Raw genomic sequence first — 19,744 nt, 5'->3', positions numbered from 1 at the left:
TCTAATTTCACTTAAATATTTCAAAATTAATTCAATTTTAAAATAATTGCGTTTACAATTTTCATAAGTAGATGAATTACAAAAAATTTTAATTTGAAATTTTGTAAAATTTCAGTTTTAAATGAATTTAAATAAAAATTTTTAAAACGAAAATTCTTCTGAAATGTAAGTTAAATTTTGTCAATATATATTTAATTAATTAATTATTAAAAATAATGAGTTTATAGAAGAATTTTAGTTAAAAACACTAAAACAAATTGAATTTTGAAGCAATTACAAATGATTGCAAAAATTCAATTATTTTCAAAAGTAGTGAAATTCTTCTCAGAAATTCAATTATTTTCAAAAATTTTAATATAATTCTTGTTAAAATTTTAATTATTTTCAAAAACTTTCCTCAATTCAATGATTTTTAATATTTACTACTTTAATAAAAATTCCTAAAAGAATTCAATTAGTTAAACAAAATTTTAATAAAATTCTACGCAAAAATCCAAATATGTTTAAAAATTTACAAAAATTCTCGTAAAAATTTCAATTATCTTTATAAATAATAAAAGTTTTCTCTGAAATTCAATGATTTTCAAAATTTTTAATAAAATTCTTGGCAGAATTTTAATTATTCTTAAAATACAATTTTCATCAAATTTCTCGAAAAATGCAATTATTCTTAAAAATTTTATTAAAATTTGTCAGGAGAATTCAATTATTTAAAAATTTGTTAATAAAATTCCTTATGAAAATTCAATTTTAAGAAACATTCAATTGCTTAATAAAATATTTATTTTTAAAAAGTTATCTTTATAAATAATAAAATTTTTCTCTACTATTCAAATATTTTCAAAACTTTTAATTAAATGGTAAAATTCTTCGCAAAAGGTTAATTATTTTCAAAAAAAATTTTCTTAATTCGTTAAAAATATTTTCAAAAGAATTCAATTATTTTCTAAAATTTTTATAAATTCTTCGAAAAAAGCGACGAATAAATATTAATAACGACATATATTTTACTTCATGCTTTCAAATTAAAATCTTTGAAAATTTGAACTTTTCATACTTTTAATAAATGAATTAATTTTTCTCAATAAGTTTAATGTAGTTTTTTTTAATTATTTGAAGATTTTAATCCCAGATAACAAAATGCGCGTTGTGTGCTACTAATATCATCTGCACGCGTGCCGATTTATCCGCACTATGCGCGTTCACTGGACCACTCAGATGCGTCATCATATGCGATCCATTACTGTCGCATATTGTGATGGGCACATGCGTGACGGTATAATGCGAATAAATTATATTTATACTTCAGCCTTATTTGAATTAAATAAAAAGAAAAGATTATTGACATTAGTAATTTTTTTTAAATTAAAATGTTATTTATAAAAACGATTTTAATTTAATATTTCAGTACAATTTTGGAATTGAAATTGTTAAAAACTTCCAAATTCTTTTTTTGAGGTTATATCTAATACAACAAAAATATATATGTACTTTAAACAAATTAAATTTAACTTTCTTATTTTGCTGCAGTACTAAAAATTAAATCCACAATAATTCCTCACAATAATATCGCAATAAAAAACAATAAAAAATGAAATCACAATAAAAACTTATTTTGATAACACACCACAAACAATGCTGTCGCCATTATAAAATGTGTGATTGCCGATACGGGTGGTTGTGCATCATTAATTGCGTGCGTATTAAGTGCAGTTCACTGCACACGCATTCACAGCATTCGCACTGTGGATGGTAAAATGCGTATGGATTGACTCTTCTAGCGAGTCGCACTTGTGAACGGAACATGCTTATCATTTTGTATCACAGGCGCTTACGAAATGCAGTTCACAACACTCGCATTATTACCAGCGTCACAGACGATAGTAAGATGCGTATATGAACCGACTCATCTGGTAAGTCGCAGTTAGTGCAAGAAACATGCGTTTAAATGCGACGCACGATTGTTATCTGGGAATTTCTAATATATTTAACACGGAGTAATAATAAGGAGACTGTACTACCAGTGAGATACCGTGCCAAATGTCTGCCTTGGTTCACTGAGTAGTAAAGACTTCTCAAAAATAAAGCGCATGCGCAGTTTGCAACTTTCTTCGTCACTCTTGAAAGAACGATGAGAGAGATCATTATTTTGACGTGCGAGTTAGAAAGTGTGGTTATGTTTTATTGTTGACAACAGCAACTATACGGGAAAATCAACATTTAAATAAGAAAAAATATCAATTAACAAACTGCAAAGAGAAGAGTAAGTACAATATATTATAATATTAATAAATTGTAATATAGGTGTGAGTAGATATTTATAAAAAGATTATTTTTGTCGAACCGGAGTAATTCTTTTCTTTGTATGATAAAGTGAATGAATACAATATAATATAATGCTATAATCGCTATAATGCTAATATAATTAATATCTACTCACACATTTCCTATATTACAATTTATTAATATTATTTAATAGTATAATATATATTGTCAACAGTAAAACATAACCACACTTTCCAACTCGCACGTCAAAATAATGATCTCTCTCATCGTTCTTTCAAGAGTGACGAAGATAGTTGCAAACTGCACATGCGCGTTATTTTTTAAAAGTCATTACTACTCAGTGAACCAAGGCAGAAATCTGGCACCAGTTTGACTAGGGGATACGCTGGAGAGCAGTCTCCTTATTATTACTCCGTGATATTTAATTAAAGAATGTTAGAATAATCAAAATTTCGTAAAATTAAATTTTAAACAAAAAAATTTGAAAAAGAAGAAATTGAACAAAGAACTTTTTTAAAAATTATTTTTAAAAAATTGACTTAAAGAAGAATTTTAGTTGAAAATTCTAGAAATGAATAATTGTAATAATGAAAATAATTTTTGAAGAATAAGTTACAATAACAAAAGGAGGAAGTTTTATAATAATATTCTTATATGTTATTGAATTTCAAATTTTTGAATATCTTAATTTCTATAAAAAAATAATGATTAAATGTTTATTTAAAAATTAAGTTATTGATGTTTTCGAATAATTTTCGTTTTAAGGACATTTGAAACATGATGACGTCACATAGTTTACAAAGCATGTATTCTACACCTGTGACGTCATAATGGCTCAAATGCTCTTAAAAACCTGGAAAAGTCAGGGAATTTGAAAAGAGCCAAAGCGTGGCAACCCTGACCTTCCATTATATATTTGTACTTTCTACTATATTTTTTGTATTTACTCTACTATGGAGCGTTTACACCTTCTGTAAAAATTGTCCACACACGGAGAGAAAAATCAAGCGTTTGTAGTATGGAGACTTCCTATGCTAATTTTGTATGAACGTCCTGCTAAAGAGGCATGTTTTTATACCTCAGTTGCATGAAACATATACTAAAAAAGCATGGATCTCTTGCAATCGTAGTATACTGACGTCCCATGCGTTACAGGTAGAACTTTTATGCTGATAACGTAGAAATTTATACAAATACAGCAGAAGTTTTACGCATATTGGGATCCGAAATCATGTGAAACTGACCCACCCCTGTACCCACTTGCGTCCGACATCTTGGTTTTTTATCTCTTTTTTTACATATGTTAGAGAGAGACGAAATGAAAAGACAACTACCGCAAGTGGGTCGACACCAGAGGGTCTACGCAGCTCTGCGGTTCCCAATTGCGCATGTGCATTCTTTTACGAAATAAGCTTAACTAACTGTCCATACTACAAACGCTTGATTTTTCTCTCCGTGCAGAAAGGAAAATTTGCATTGGAGTAAGAGAGTCAGATACACAGTCTGTCTCTCTTACTCCAATGAAAAATTTTCCGTTCTGAAAATTTTTACCGAAGGTGTAAATGCTCCCTTACTACTTGTAAGTGAATTTTGTTCACTCAACCTAATGTTTCCCTTTTTCTATAATTTCCTATTTAAATTAATAATAATAAATTAATCCCTAAAGAAATTGGCATATTATCGACAAAAAATACATAAAAATTTTACAATTAAAAATAAGAACAAGAATAAGCAGGCAGCCGCAACTAGAGTAAAAGAGAGAAAACATATAATTGGAATTGTAACCTCTCTTACTCTTATGTGTTACCATAACAACCTGCAGGCAGCCACCAAAGGTGTGAGTGCACCATAAAGGAGCAGTGGCTGCCTGTCTAGGAGTTGTCATGGTTACACATAAGAGTAAGAAAGTCAGACAATGTAAATTTATATGTTTTCTCTCTCTTAGGGTGCGATCCCATGTATGCAGAATACGTCGACCGAAAGCAGAAAATCATGAGAGTGAAAAGAACAACAATATCTACCTATCTCTTTTGCACTCATGATTTTCTGCTTTCGGTCGACGTATTCTGCTCACATGGGATCGCACCCTTACTCTCGTTTTGTCAGCCTCCAAAGGTGTGAGTGCGCCTTTAAATTTCACTATTGAATTAGGCGGCGGTGTTTACATGCTGGCTGCGTTTTTCGTTGAATCATGAGAGAGAGAAAGAAAGACATATACTTCTTTCCTTGTTGCACTCTCTGCAAAACGCAGCGTTCGAAGTTTCGAACGCAAGCATGTAAACACCGCCTGAGGCTGGAGTCCCATGACAGCGTTTTGCGTTGCGTTTTGTAACTAGGCCATGAGTGTGAGAGAGATACAGATATAGGTTTACTCTATTTGCACTCATTGCCTAGTTACAAAACGCAAAACGCTGCCATGGGACTTCAGCCTTAGTTGTTCGCCAAGTATTTGTGTTGTGCATTGACCTTTACAATTTTCAATGTGTGTTTGCATTGTATCCTTAACCTTCATAAAATTGTGAAGTAGTGTCTGCAATTGCAATAATGTTTTTTAAAATTTGTAACTTTGATATGTTTAAGCATTTAAACTAAAACAGTTATATCTATTTATTATTATTTATGGGATTTTTTAAGATTTGGGAATTTTGTGAAAACTTCTTACTGTTTATAATTACAGTCTAAGAAAATAATAGTCATAACTTGACTTAAATTATGGTACGAAGCAGTGATAAGTAAGTACAAAAATGTGAAAAATTAAAATGTTATTATTACATGTTATGTTAAACATACTACAAAAGTAAGTGCGTTGAACGTATAAATATAGGTTAAGGATCCATATTTTTAAAAGCACACCCAACGGCCCTAAGCGGCTGTTTATTAGCTTCCCCTACTTGTCATTTAATTTGTTGTTTGCACAGAATATTCTGTGAATCATGTTTTCGATGGCATTAAAATTAATACATATTGAATAATAATTCTATGAAATAAAAATCATAAGAAATAAAACTTTCTTTACATTAAAATTATGTAAAATAAATAAATCAAGGATTTAAATTTATTGTTATTTGAGAAATATAAAAAACAATAATTATTTTAAATAATAATTAGATTTCATAAAAATTATGAGAAATAAATAAATTTTTAACAATTATATATTTGCAAATTTTTTAAAGAATAATATAACTAATATACTAATAAATTATCGAAGAAACAAGAAAAAATATTAATAAACAAAGGCCCAGGATTTTTTTAATACAATTTTCTCCCACTTCTTTAATGCTAGATCAATGTTTTTTTTTGAAAATTTGCAAAAAAAAATATAATATCTATTTGAATGGCGTTTATCCCAAATTTTTAAAGTTAATATTGTCGCTACTGAGTTTAATTATTTTTAAAATTTTATAATTATTTATATTTATATATAAAAATTAGCCCCTCTAAAAAAACCAGTTTTTTTGCAAAACTTCAATTAACCACAAATTGTGACTGATAGATTGGCATTTCATGAAGAGAACAAAGACAAAAAAATTGATTTTCATCGGATCAAAAATGTAGAAATTCTATTTTAAAAAACGATGTTTTTAGTTAACAAATGCAATTTTCCATAAACTATTTTTATCCGATTAGATCCAGTTTTGGTACGTTTTTTAAGGATCCCAGAGGTGGTATTTTGGAGAATAAAAAAAGAATTTGTTAACATTTGTATGAGTTATTAAACAATTAAAAAAGTGCAATTTTTAGAGGATTTAATTCATTTGCATGTAAACAAATAGACCAATTTTAATTTACGACCAGTCATTTTAAAGATATTTCCGAACTTTACAACTTTCAATAACACCTTTTTTTCTAAAATGCCATGGAAAATAACGGTCATCGAAAAAATGTTTTTTGGTATCATTGATTTCAGAGTTCGTAAAATTTTAATACTAATAAATTAAATTACTAATTAACTAATACTTGTTTTAAATGTATTCAATGCGTATTTTTTAAAATGTTTGGAAAAATATCTTCGAATTTATATTACTTGATTTTTCAAAGTGTCACTGAGCAAGACATTTTTTGCATATTTAATGGATAGAAAGACTTTTTAATTTTTGGAATAATTTTTTTAAAAGTACTTTTTGATATAAAATTACTTAAATTGATATTTAATTAATTTTTAATTATTATTAAATTACTTAAAAGTACTTACCCATAAGTACTTATTGTATAAACAAGTAAAAAAACAATGTTTTTGACAACAGAACAAGTAAGATTTTATTATTTCAAGGTAGCTTGAGAATTTAAAGTGTTTTTTCTAAGGTTCACTACTTAGGAAATTTTTTTATTTTCCAAAAAATTTCACTTTATGACACAAATTGTAAGAAAACGATAAGGTTATTGATGACAATTTGTTAATTTATGTTATCAGAGGTTAAAAATTGTAACTTAATGTTCTTGGAACGTTCAAAAACATCTTCCTGAATAAATTTCACAGAATGTTTTTACATATTTGTATGAGCATTGTCCTAGAAGGTAAATTTTCAAATTCTTCCTGAATTCTTTTTGACGAAGTTAATCAAAAATATTCTGGACATCGGATTAACACCGACCGGGAAAGCTAAAAAATAATTGAAATTGTCTTGACGATCTTTTTAGTCAAATGTGGTGGAAAGTTTTAACTCATTATAAAAACTATTTTTCCCGTCAAATTTCAAAAACATTCATCTATAATTTTTGATAAAAAAAATTACAAGCGAGATTTCCTATCGGAATTTCCTGTTGCAAATTCGTAAACGAACAGAAAGGAGGCTGCATGTGAAAAACCAGAAAAAAACTTAAAATGTGATTCAATAAAGAAAAAAGACTGAATAGCTTAATTTGTTATTAATAGTATTATTAATTGTGTGTTTTTTATAAACTTTTCAAAAATTTTATGAAAAAAATTTTTCAAAATTTTTTTACTGCCTTTTTTAAAATTTTTAGATTAAAATTTAATTTTTAAATTTGTTTGTATCCTTCGATTTTTACTATTGTTTTAGAATTTATCAAAATTATTAATTATTAATTAATTAAATTTTAAATTAAAAATTTAAGAAAAGGCGGTAAAAAATTTTTGAAAAACTGTTTTCATAAAATTTTTGAAAAGTTCATGAAAAAACACACAATTTTCATAATATAAGAAAGTTTAAAATTGATCCACATTTGTAGAAGTTATGAGCATTCAAAATTTTTTTTTCAAAACGTAAAATTTTGAAAAATTCGTATCTTGTAAACGGCTGGATAAAAGAATTTGAAAAAAATCATGAAGCTCTTTTTCAACTAGTACTGAAATCTAAAAAATGTTTGAGCCAAATCTAAAATGCGAATTTGGACGATATGTTGGTTTGGCATGTAATGAAACAAAAATGAAATTTCTCGTTGAAATATGCTGCGAATGATGAAATAAAGGAAAAAAATTGATTTAACTGAAAATAAAATTATTCAAACGAAGTTCGTGAAAATTTTGCTACTAAGGGTCCCAGGAGCAGTTATTTCACCTAGTTATTCTTTTTTAATTATTTTATTTCAGTTAGATTAAATAAAAATTACTTAAATTATTATACATTGAAAACTCGTTTGATTTTAATCATTTTAATTTAATAACTCGTAAATAAATTATTTTTAAAAATCGTTCAACCTCTCATTTTTTTTAGCTCTTTTAAGCTCTACAACTGTTAATAACAACTTTTTTGCCCAAAGTTTAACTGGAAGTAGCATTCCTCAAAAAACATGAAAAAATTCTGTTTTTGTTGCCTTAAAAGTTTTATAACAAAAAATGCGCTTGGTCTACTAAGTTAATGCAAATTGTTGGGCATTGTTTTTAGACTACTACTTTAACCAGTTAAATTCAAGCTATTTTTTAGCAGAATCTTTATTAATGAATCAATAAAATTTAACTTAAATTAACTTAAATTAATAGCGCACTATTAGGTATGGATTATTATATTCAATTACAGTTAGAAAATAGAGCAACAGCCGGCTATGTGATCCAAAAAAGACCACTTCCAACAACAACAAATTTAATGTCATTCTAATCTGTTTCTTTTTGAAGCTTTTTGAAGCTTTTTGAAGCTTTGAAATGGGAACCTCCTCATAATACATTTTTATGAAATTCAGGGATAGGCACCATAGGAGGCGGTCTAGATCCAGATCGAAATCTCGTTCTAATACTCCAGAAAAAAGACGAAGGCGATCAAGGAGTAGAGATCGAGAAAAAGGAAGACATAGGGACAGAAAAAGTCGTTCTAAAGAACGTGATAGGGATAGGAATGAAAGACGAGAACGACATGACAGAGACAAAAAAAGGTAAGATGAATTTATTAATATCATATTTTTAATTGGACTTTTTATTATATTTTTGTCTTTATTTTGATCATTATAACTAGTGCGGCCAATTTTATTTCAAATGAAAATCCCTGTTATTTTAACTATTTGCCTCTAACAAATTTACTCTATTAGGGTTAAGTTTGGACTTATTTCTAATTTAACAATAAATCCTTTTCATTTCAACAAAATCGGTTACAACTATAGCCACCTTGTTGTTTTCAGCATAGACATTTTTTAATTTTCCTCATTAAAGCATTGTTTTATTCAAAATTTTGAAATTTGATGTTTTCATTTTTATTTATGTTTTATTACTTCCTGAATCAAAAAATCACATTTTCATAAATATCTTAGGTTTCATAAAAGCTGCAGAGATGAAATTCTTTTAAATTGTAGGACTCATTGTAAGGCATTTAATCTGCTTTCATATTTGATCCATTTGCGTATTTTTTAAAATTTTTATTAGCTGAAATTTTGAAAAAGTCCTCGTTTTAAATTTAAAAATATAAGTTTAGAAACCAATGTTATTAAACTCAGGAATTTAAATTAAATATTTTTATAAGTTATAGTGGAGATAACAAAGAAAAACGTGTTAGCAGTTCAAAATCTTCTCGTTTAGGGAAAGAACGAACCAATAGATCTCGTTCCCGTGAGCGGAAGGATAAAGAAAAATGGGATAATGAGGAGTTACCATTTGATCCATTAAATCTTGACAAGGTAATTATAGTTGTTTTTAAATAATAAAGTTTTTAAGATACGCTTGTAAGTGAAATACATTTACCCAAACTTTCTGTTTACCGAAAGTTTAAATTCAACTAATATTGAAAAAAAAGTTTACTTGGAGGTTTTTGGAGTCACTGAATCCGAATATGTAGTTGAATTAAATACGTTTCGGTTCACATTTTGAAGTCGCTATTTTGAATTTTGGCTTCAGATTTGAATTCAGTGACACTAAAAACATGCATTCTGGTAATATCGTTTTTAAAATTTTTTCTACACATTTTCGGCACGAAAACTTTACTTTTATTGCACTGGAAAGGGATTAAAGAAATAACCACTTTTTTATTAAAAATCATTGTGCAAAAATTAAATAAAATATTTTTATATTTTCATTGATTAAACAGGAAGAGGAACAAAAGAGATTGGAACTGGAAATGCAAAAAAGACGAGAACGAATAGAAAGATGGAGAGCAGATAGAAAAAAGAAAGAACAAGAGGCAACTAGAAAAGATGGAAAATCTTCTATTCTAGCTAATATACAAATACCTTCAAAGAAATGGTCTTTAGAAGACGACAGCGATGAGGATACCCCAGTTACACAAGCGAATAATAATAAAGAAAGCAAAGAAGATGAAGACGAACCGAAAGAAGATTCAGCAGTACCTGCTGAAGAAAGTAAAGCAGAGGAAGTTGATCCACTAGATGCTTTTATGGCTGAGGTACGATTTGTTTTTTTACATTTTTATAAACCAGTAAATAACTCTCTTATTAACTTAAATCGACTAGTAAATAATGATACTATTTTTTATATACTTTTATACTAAAACCTAGTGTTTGGTACTCTGATCAAATTTATTTGATGCAAAAACATATGCATAATAGATAAACATAACAGGGTTGCCACAGATCAGGGAAGTCAGGGAATTTTATTAAAAGTACTGGAAAAATTAAATTTTAAAAATTCATAAGAAAATTTAAAATTTTTGTGTCTGTTTTTTGTTTTTCAAAAAGGTTTTAATTTGAAATTTTACATATATAATTTCAATTTTTAATGAATTTAATTAGAAATTTTAATGAACTTAGATTTTTGAAAAATTTCAATAATATTCCAATTCTTCTAAAATTAGTTCAATTTTTTATTATATATTTAATCAATTATTATAAATAATGGATTTATAGGGGAATTTTAGTTAAAAATACTAAAAAAAATTGAATGTTGGAGAAGTTGCAAATTATTGCAGAAATTCAATTATTTTCAAAAGTAATAAAATTCTTTGCAAAAATTCAATTATGTCCTAAAATTTTTTTAAATTCTCGTCGAATATTTAAATGTTTTTATAAATAATAAAAATTTCATAAGAATTCAATTATTTACAAATTTTTTATAAGTTTCTTCGGAATAATAATTCCATTATTTTCATAAATCATAAAATTTTTAAAAGATGAGATTCAATTATTTCCATTAATAATAAAATTATTTTTAGGAATTCAATTAATTCTTTAAATAATAAAACTCATCGCAGAATTTCCATTACTTTTAATACAATTTTAATCAAATTTCTCCAAAAATGTAATTATTCTTAGAAATTTTTATTAAAATTCGTCAAAAGAATTCAATTATTTAAACATTTGTTGATAAAATTGTTTACGAGAATTAAATTATTTCCAATATTCAATTTGAATTGAATTCCTCGAAAGAATTTAATTATTTTTATAAATTACAAAATTTTTTGCCCGAATTCAATTTCTAAAAAAAATCCATTTATTTTCAAAAATTTCACTAAAATTTTTTTAAACAATTAAATTATTTTCGCAAATATTAATAAAATTCCTTGAAAGAATTCAATTATTTTTATAAATATAATAAATTTCTTCGCAAAAAATTTCATTATTTTCAAATGCAATTTTAATAGGTACTTTCTTGGAAGAATTGAATTATTTCTAGAATTTTTAATAAAATTCTTTTAAAAAATTTAATTATTTTTAATATAGTTTTAATTGTGAATTGATTTACTTATATTACTTGAAAAATGTTCAAAAAAACGTGTTTCTTGCTTTTGAATTAGCAAATTTTACTAATCAATAGTAATTGCTACTAATTTATTAGTAAAAATTTGCTTTGGAATAAGTAAAAGTTACTAATAAATTAGTGAAAATTACTATTTATTATTAAAATTTACAAATTTAAAAACAAAAAATTCCTCGAAAAATGTAATTATTCTTTAAAATTTTATTAAAATTCGGCAAAAGAATTCTATTATGTAAATTGATATTAAAATATTATTCTTATTTTTGTATTTAAATAATTGAATTCTCGTAGAATTTTCTCATAAAAATTGATTTAAAAATTAATTTCATTTGAAATTTTAGATAATAATTAAATATTAAATGCATGAATTTTTAGGAGTAACTACATTTTGAAAAAGTTTCAAATTAAAATCTTTCAAAATCTGAATTTTTTTAGACTTTTAACTAACAATTCTATTAGTTTTGAAAAAGTTTAATTAAGTTTTTTTGAATTATTTGAAGTTGTTTTTTCTAATATTATATTTAATTGAAGAATTTCCGAATAATCGAAATTTCGTAAAATTAAATTATTGTGACCCAATGGATTTAAAAATTCTCAAAGATCTGTTTTAAAAATTATTACAAATAATTGATTTAATGAAGAATTTTAGATAAAAATTCTAGAAAATAGTAATTCAATTGAAATTATGAAAATAATTTTGAAGAAATTACAGTAACAATATTTTTATAATGTAAAATAATGATTTTATCGCGAAAATATGAATACATTAGTCACTACACTGAAGACTGGCAAAATTAGAAAATTAAAAATATTAAAATAATTAATAGAATACTTAAAAACTAGGAAGATTTTAGTTATGCATAATACTCACTAAATTTTATAGGTACAAGAAGAAGTGAGAAAAGTTAATAAATTGGATAATAAAAACCCCAAGACCAGCAACAATGGTCCAAATACTGGAGTTACTCAAACAACTGGTGTACTCATTGTTACTGGAGTAGCTAAAAGAAAAGTTCAAAAGCATAAAGGTGAATTAATAGAGCAAAATCAAGATGGATTGGAATATTCCAGTGAAGAAGAAGGAGAAAATCTACATGAGACAGCTGCTGGTATTGCAAATAAGCAGAAAAGAGAACTGGCTAAAGTTGATCACGCAACAACAGAATATTTAGCCTTCAGAAAATCATTTTACGTTGAAGTACCTGAAATTGGTAAGATTCATTTATTTTCTTCATGCGCGATTTTCACGCGTAGTGATCAAAGTAAAAATAATTTTTTTATCCCACATGCACAAAAATAACGTGATATTCAATTTGTTATTATTATGCAAATTAAAAAAGCTTTTATTTTTAAATATGAATTTTTGAATAATTTCAGATTCAAACTTTAAAAAAATCATTTATTAACTAATTTACTAATTAATTATTCTTGTTTATTAATTTTAAAAATTTTAATAAAATTCTTTGCAAGAATTCAATTATTTTTATAAATAATAACATTCTTTGTTAATTTCAAAAGAATTCAATTATTTTCTAAAATTTTTATAAATTCTTCGAAAAAAGTGACGAATTAAAAATTAATTACGACATATTTCACTTCATACTTACAGCAAAAATGACATCGGAAGAAGTTGACGCTTATAAAGAAGAATTGGAGGGAATTCGTGTGAAAGGAAAAGGTTGTCCAAAACCAATTAAGTCTTGGGCTCAATGTGGTGTAACCAAAAAGGAAATAGAAGTATTGAAGAAACTGGGATATGAAAAACCAACTCCAATTCAGTGTCAAGCTATTCCTGCCATTATGTTTGGACGTGATTTAATTGGAATCGCAAAAACTGGAAGCGGCAAAACTCTAGCTTTTCTCTTGCCAATGTTTAGACACATTCTTGATCAACCGGCATTAAGTGAGGGAGATGGACCAATTGCTCTAATCATGACACCTACCAGAGAACTTTGTATGCAAATAGGAAAAGATTCGAAGAAATTTTCAAAATCACTGGGTCTCTCTCATGTTTGCGTGTACGGTGGCACTGGTATTTCGGAGCAAATTGCTGAACTGAAAAGAGGTGCTGAAATAATTGTCTGCACTCCTGGAAGAATGATCGATATGTTGGCGGCAAACAACGGAAGAGTCACTAATTTACGAAGAGTTACTTACGTTGTCTTAGATGAAGCTGACCGAATGTTTGACATGGGTTTTGAACCACAGGTAATTGTTTTCACGTTTCGTTCAATTTTCAAAAAGATTTTCATTAAATTGATCTTTTTTCGCATTGGACTGCTCTTTAATGTCAAGTATAAAAAGTTGTATTTCATATTGATAATAATTTAATTACGAATTTTAGGTAATGCGGATAATGGAAAATGTGCGGCCAGATCGACAAACTGTTTTGTTCAGTGCAACTTTCCCCAGACAAATGGAAGCTTTGGCTAGAAAAATACTTACTCGGCCAGTTGAGGTGCAAGTTGGAGGACGATCTGTTGTTTGTAAAGATGTTGAACAACACGTCATAGTTCTTGAAGAAGATCAGAAGTTTTACAAACTTCTTGAAATACTTGGACATTATCAACAAAAAGGCTCTATAATAGTCTTCGTCGATAAACAAGAAAACGCTGATACATTGCTAAAAGATTTGATGAAAGCATCTTACTCCTGCATGTCTTTGCATGGAGGAATAGATCAGTGTGATAGAGATTCAACAATATTGGATTTCAAGGCTGGACGAACGAAATTATTGGTGGCCACGTCTGTCGCAGCCAGAGGATTGGATGTGAAATGTCTTGTTCTTGTTGTTAATTATGATTGTCCGAATCATTATGAAGACTATGTTCATCGATGTGGAAGAACTGGCAGAGCTGGAAATAAAGGGTAATTATTATTTTATTATTTATTAGCTAAATATTCCTCTTTCCGACAATCGTTCGTTTTGTCTACACCTGAAATATGTAACGCTTTTTTTGAAAATTTTATCTATATTCTTTAAAATATAACATTTATTTGAATAAAATTTGCCGAAATTTTCAATTGTTTGCAATTCTTTGAAAGAATTTAACTATATCTTGATGAATATTAAAATTCTTTCCAGAAATTCAATTACTTTCATAAAATTTTTTAAAAAATTCTCATCAACATTTCAACTATTTTTATAAATAACAAAATTCTTCGACAAAATTCAATTATTTTCAGAAATAACAATATTCATCACAAGAAATCAATTATTTTCAAAATTAATAAAATTCTTCGCAGAAATTCAATTATTTTCAAAAAATCTAAAAAGAAATTGTCAACATTTCAATTATCTTTATAAACAAACAGCAAAATTCAATTATTTTCAGGAATTTAAATAAAATTCATTGTAAAATTCATGGCAAAAATTTAATTATTTTCAAAAATTTTTCTTAATTCAATGATTTTTAATATTCTACTATATTTTAATAAAATTTCCCAAAAGAATTCAAGTATGAAACAAAAATTTTGATAAAATTCTACACGAACATTCAATTATTTTCCAAAAAAAAAAAATTAAAATTTCACAGGAATTCAATTATTTAAAATAGAATTTGCATAATTTTTTTTCGAAAAAATCAAATGTTTTAAAAATTTTAGCATTGAATTCTTCGCAGTAATTCAATTATTTTCATTACTTTTAAAACTTTTATCAGAGATTTAATTATTTTCATAAATAATAAAAACATTAGGAGGAAGTCAATTATCTTCATAAATAACAATATTTATCACAAGAATTCAATTATTTTCAAATTTTAATAAAATTCATTGCAAAATTTTCTTTATTTTCAAAAAATTTTCTTAATTAAATAATTTGTATATCTATCATTTTAATAAAATTTTCCAAAAGAATTCAATTATTTAAAAACAATTTTGACAAAGTTCTATACGCATTTATTCAATTATTTTCTAAAATAATGAACATTTCACATGAATTCAAGTATAAAAAATAGAATTTGCATAATTCGAAAAAATCAATTGTCTGAAATTTTTTTATAAATTTCTTCACAATAATTAAATTATTTTTATAAATAATAAAATTCATTGCAAAATTTCAATTATTTTGAATACTATTACTTCCTCATAAAGGAAGTATTGTAATACCGAAATTTTTTGAGTTCGATTTTTTGACATATCTTTATGTTATTTGACCTCAGGAGTTCAAAAATTACATTTTTAAAAAATGTAATTCCGTGTGTGTGTGAAACATCACATTTTCATAAATATCTCGAAATCATGAAGAGCTTTTGGGTTGAATTTTTTTTTAAATTGTAGATCTCACCTGCGGATATAAAGTGAGAGTACTTTGTGATAGATTAATAAAGTTTAACTAAATTTTTTTTTGATTTTTAATTTTGCAAAAAAACGTTTTTTGCCCATAACTTTAAAAAATGTTAGGACACCTATAAATGTTTTTCCATAATTTTGTAGAGTTTTTTTAGATGCATCTTTTGAGCCCTAATTGAACATTTTTCGTCCATATTCACTGGAGATATTAAACTTTTAAAAATCAAAAATTTTGGAAAATAAGACTTTTTTGAAAATTTTATTGAAAAATGTAAAAGTAACTTTAAAATTATCGTTACCAACTTGTAGAATATTAAAAACGCTTCGATTGATCTATTTTTGAACCTGATTCGATAATTCGAAATTATCGGTATTTTAAAAACCAAAAATTGTGGAAAATGACATTTTCTCAACTTTTTTGTTTGAAAATTTTTGATTAACTATTAAACTATTATAACTATCTTTTAGAGTATTTAAAAATACATTGATTGACTCAAAATTCAATCACTTTTACCATATTTATAAAAAGTTATTTATATATTTCTATTATTTTTATCTCTATGAGGAAGCAAAGTGTTCATGAAATATGAGCACCAAAATTATAAAAAAATATACAACTTGGCAGCGGTTTTTAAATTAATTAATCGAAAAATGTTATTATCCTTATAAATGTTATTAAAATTCGTCGAATGAATACAATTATTTAAAAATTTGTTAATAAAATTCTTTATGAGAATTCAATTTTAAGAATCATTTAATTATTCAATAAATTATCTATGTTTGTATTTAAATAATTGAATTCTCGTAGAATTTTCTAATAAAAATTGATTTAAAAATTAATTTCAGTTAAAATTTTAGATAATAATTGAATATTAAAAGCATTATAGCATGAATTTTTAGAAATAATTGTATTTTGAAAAAGTGTAATTGAATTTTTTTAGAAAATTATTTCAAATTTTTATTTTCTAAATATTTAATTGAATAATTTTCGAATAATCAAAATTTCGTAAAATTGAATTGTAAACAAATAAATTTGAAAATTCTCTAGGAACTTTTGCAAAAATTATTAAAAATAATTGATAATTGTTCATTTCTTTTGAAGAATTTTAATAAAACTTTCGAAATTAATTACATTTTTCGAAGAATTTACTTAAAATTGTATTAAAAATTTCATTATTTGTAAAATGTAATTGAATTCTTGCAACTAATTTTATTACAGTTTTTTAAACAATTAAATTTATGTGAAAAATTGTATTACTTAAAAAATAATTTAATTCTTGAGAGGAATTTTACTAAAATTTTTGTAAATAGTTTAATTTTTTTTAAAAAATCTTTATGGAAATTAAAATTATTATAAAACATGAAGATATCGGTTGCTCCGAATCGAAGACTCGGAGTGCTCGCTTCTTCATGTTTTATAATAATTTCTTAAAAGTTATTGAATTTCAAGAAGGTTTAAATTTGGATTTTTTAAATATCTCAATTCCTATTGAAAAATAATGATTAAATATTTATTTAAAAAAGAAGTTATTGATGTTTTTGTATAATTTCACTTTTGAAGAAATTTGTAAATAAATGTAATAGAACATTTTTTTAAGTATCTAATCATTTAGTAAGTGAATCAGGATATTCTTTAGGGTCAGGGAAAAAGTCAATATTTTGTCTGGAAATCAGGGAAAATTTAAATTAAATTTTTGTGACAACCCTGTAATGTATATAATAACATTCAGTAAAAATATTTTTTATCAGTAAACATCATCAGCTTTTCTCTAATTTAGACTTTCTTTTTAGATATGCTTACACGTTTATTACTTCAGAGCAAGAGAGGTATGCTGGAGATATCTTACGAGCTCATGAGTTAGCCATGGTTCCTGTACCTGAAGCATTAAGAAAGCTTTGGGAAGATTACAAAGCTCGTCAAGTAGCAGACGGTAAAAAAGTTCACACTGGTGGCGGTTTTAGCGGAAAAGGTTTTAAGTTTGATGAATCTGAAGCTGCTTTGGCTAATGAGAAGAAGAAGTTTCAAAAAGCCGCTCTCGGTTTGCAAGACTCAGACGATGAAGACATTGAAAATGATATTGATCAACAAATTGAAAGTATGTTGGCACCTAAACGAACTGTGCGAGAAATATCAAGACCTTCAGTTCCCAATATTTCTGTACCCGGTCAACCTGTACCAAGTGCAACGGACAAATTGGAGTTAGCCAAGAAGCTTGCATCGAAAATAAATATTGCCAAAAATTTGGGCGCCGAAGCAAAGGGGGTTTCGCAGCAGGCGGCAGAAGCAATTCTCAAAGGAGCCGGACCTACTAATCTCATTACGGTAATATTATTTTTAATATTTAATTAAAGGGTGAAAATCCAATTCAAATACGAATTTTTTAAAAATAACTTTATTCAAAATTACATAAAATATTATCGGTCCATAGTTTATATTTACTGAACGTTTATTTTCATTTATAGGCGAAAACTGTTGCGGAACAATTGGCTGCAAAATTGAACACAAAACTGAATTATCAACCAAGAGAGGAAGATTTAGTTGAAGGAGAGTGTGAAGGGGGTGAACAAACCTTCCGAAAATATGAGGAAGAACTTGAAATCAATGATTTCCCACAGCAAGCCAGATGGCGGGTAACTAGTAAAGAAGCTTTAGCGCAAATTTCAGAATATTCAGAAGCTGGACTTACCGTCAGGGGTACTTACATTGTACCTGGAAAAGCACCACCTGAAGGAGAAAGAAAGTTGTACCTTGCAATTGAATCGACGAGTGAGTTAGCTGTAAGCAAAGCAAAAGCTGAAGTATCGCGGTTAATTAAAGAAGAATTAATGAAATTACAGACGTCTGGAGCGCATAATGTCTCGCGTGGCCGTTATAAAGTTTTGTAAATCTACATTCTCAAAACTATAACAAATTTCAAGCATTAATAATGAATTTTAAAAATATGCATAAGTAATTTTTTAAAATAAAGAATTATTTAAAAAACTGAGTTTTAATAATTTTATCATTGTAAACCAAAATTTTACCAACACGAAATCAAAATTTATTTAATTATAATGAAAGAAGTAAATTTACGACTTATTAAACTAAAAGCTCTTGAAACATTAATAAATACTTTATAAAAATTAATAATTTAAACAAATTAAAGCAATTAAAAATAATACCAAAAGCGTCAATTAAATTAATAATAGTTTAAATGCATTTCTTTGCGTATAATTGTATCGAGTAAGGTCGAAAATAATTTTTTTTTGTCCTACCTGCACGGAAAGTATTTCATTTCGGGCACTTAGAGCGGGCGCAAAGTAACTCATTACCACCCATGCGCCCGCATGTTAATTATTCGATTTTCTTCATTACAATGTGATATTTTCGAGTTTCTTTTTATGTTGACTATCAAAATGCAAACATTTTCAACTTGTTTTATTTTGTCTAGAAAAATGTGCAATTTTTTTCGATTTTCTCTAAAAAAAATTATGACACATTTGATTTCGTTCACATTTCGGTTATAAAAATTGGCAATTACTATATTTCCAGAATACATTGTTTTCTTATTTCTATATTAAAACTTGTATCATTATAAACTTCAAAGAGTTATCATTTATATAGAGTTTAATTAATTTTTAACTAATATGAGCGTTTAATCGTTCGTGCCCTCAATGACATACTTTCCATGCTGTTAGGACAAAAAATTATGTTAGCATCATGGGCGCAAAGGTGATTACGACTCTGGCGAAATTTCGGGACCTCGGGGACACTTTCGCTCCCTCGGCTTCGCTTCGGGCGCGAAATTGTGTCCCCTCGGTCCCTTCATTTCGCCATCGTCGCAATCACCTATTTTGCGCCCTTGATACGAAAATAACTATTTCAAGTAGTTATATTACTCTAAAATTGTAAATATTTTTCAAAAAGTCACCGTAACTAGAGCATTCGTTATAATTGACGCACTTACCCTATTAACTATTTTCAAAATTAACATATTTCACAATTGGATAAAAAAATTTTAGTACAAACAATTATCTAATTATAAAATAAATTATAATAAAAATAAATAAAATACAGGCTTCGCACTCATC

The 19,744-nt window shown here is 26.5% G+C and overlaps 1 protein-coding gene across 2 annotated transcripts; it reads left to right on the top strand.

Moving 5' to 3' along the window:
* The first annotated feature begins 4,754 nt into the window (after positions 1–4,754).
* On the top strand, positions 4,755–18,658 carry LOC122511968 (probable ATP-dependent RNA helicase DDX46). Of its 2 annotated transcripts, none has more exons than XM_043627558.1 (9): positions 4,755–5,018; positions 8,425–8,613; positions 9,201–9,348; positions 9,756–10,070; positions 12,264–12,591; positions 12,990–13,588; positions 13,725–14,248; positions 17,465–17,996; positions 18,137–18,658. In XM_043627558.1, exons 1-9 carry the CDS (start codon positions 4,999–5,001, stop codon positions 18,557–18,559), a joined length of 3,078 nt encoding a protein of 1,025 aa, XP_043483493.1. In that variant the 5' UTR covers positions 4,755–4,998; the 3' UTR covers positions 18,560–18,658. The 2 variants fall into 2 exon arrangements, with proteins under 2 accessions (XP_043483493.1, XP_043483492.1); XM_043627557.1 differs by having other exon boundaries at positions 9,195–9,348.
* The last annotated feature ends 1,086 nt before the right edge of the window (positions 18,659–19,744 follow it).

The sequence above is a fragment of the Leptopilina heterotoma genome, unplaced genomic scaffold (assembly GCF_015476425.1).
Source record: "Leptopilina heterotoma isolate Lh14 unplaced genomic scaffold, ASM1547642v1 Lhet_92, whole genome shotgun sequence".
Taxonomy (NCBI): domain Eukaryota; kingdom Metazoa; phylum Arthropoda; class Insecta; order Hymenoptera; family Figitidae; genus Leptopilina; species Leptopilina heterotoma.
This window is presented reverse-complemented; position numbering and strand designations above follow the sequence as displayed.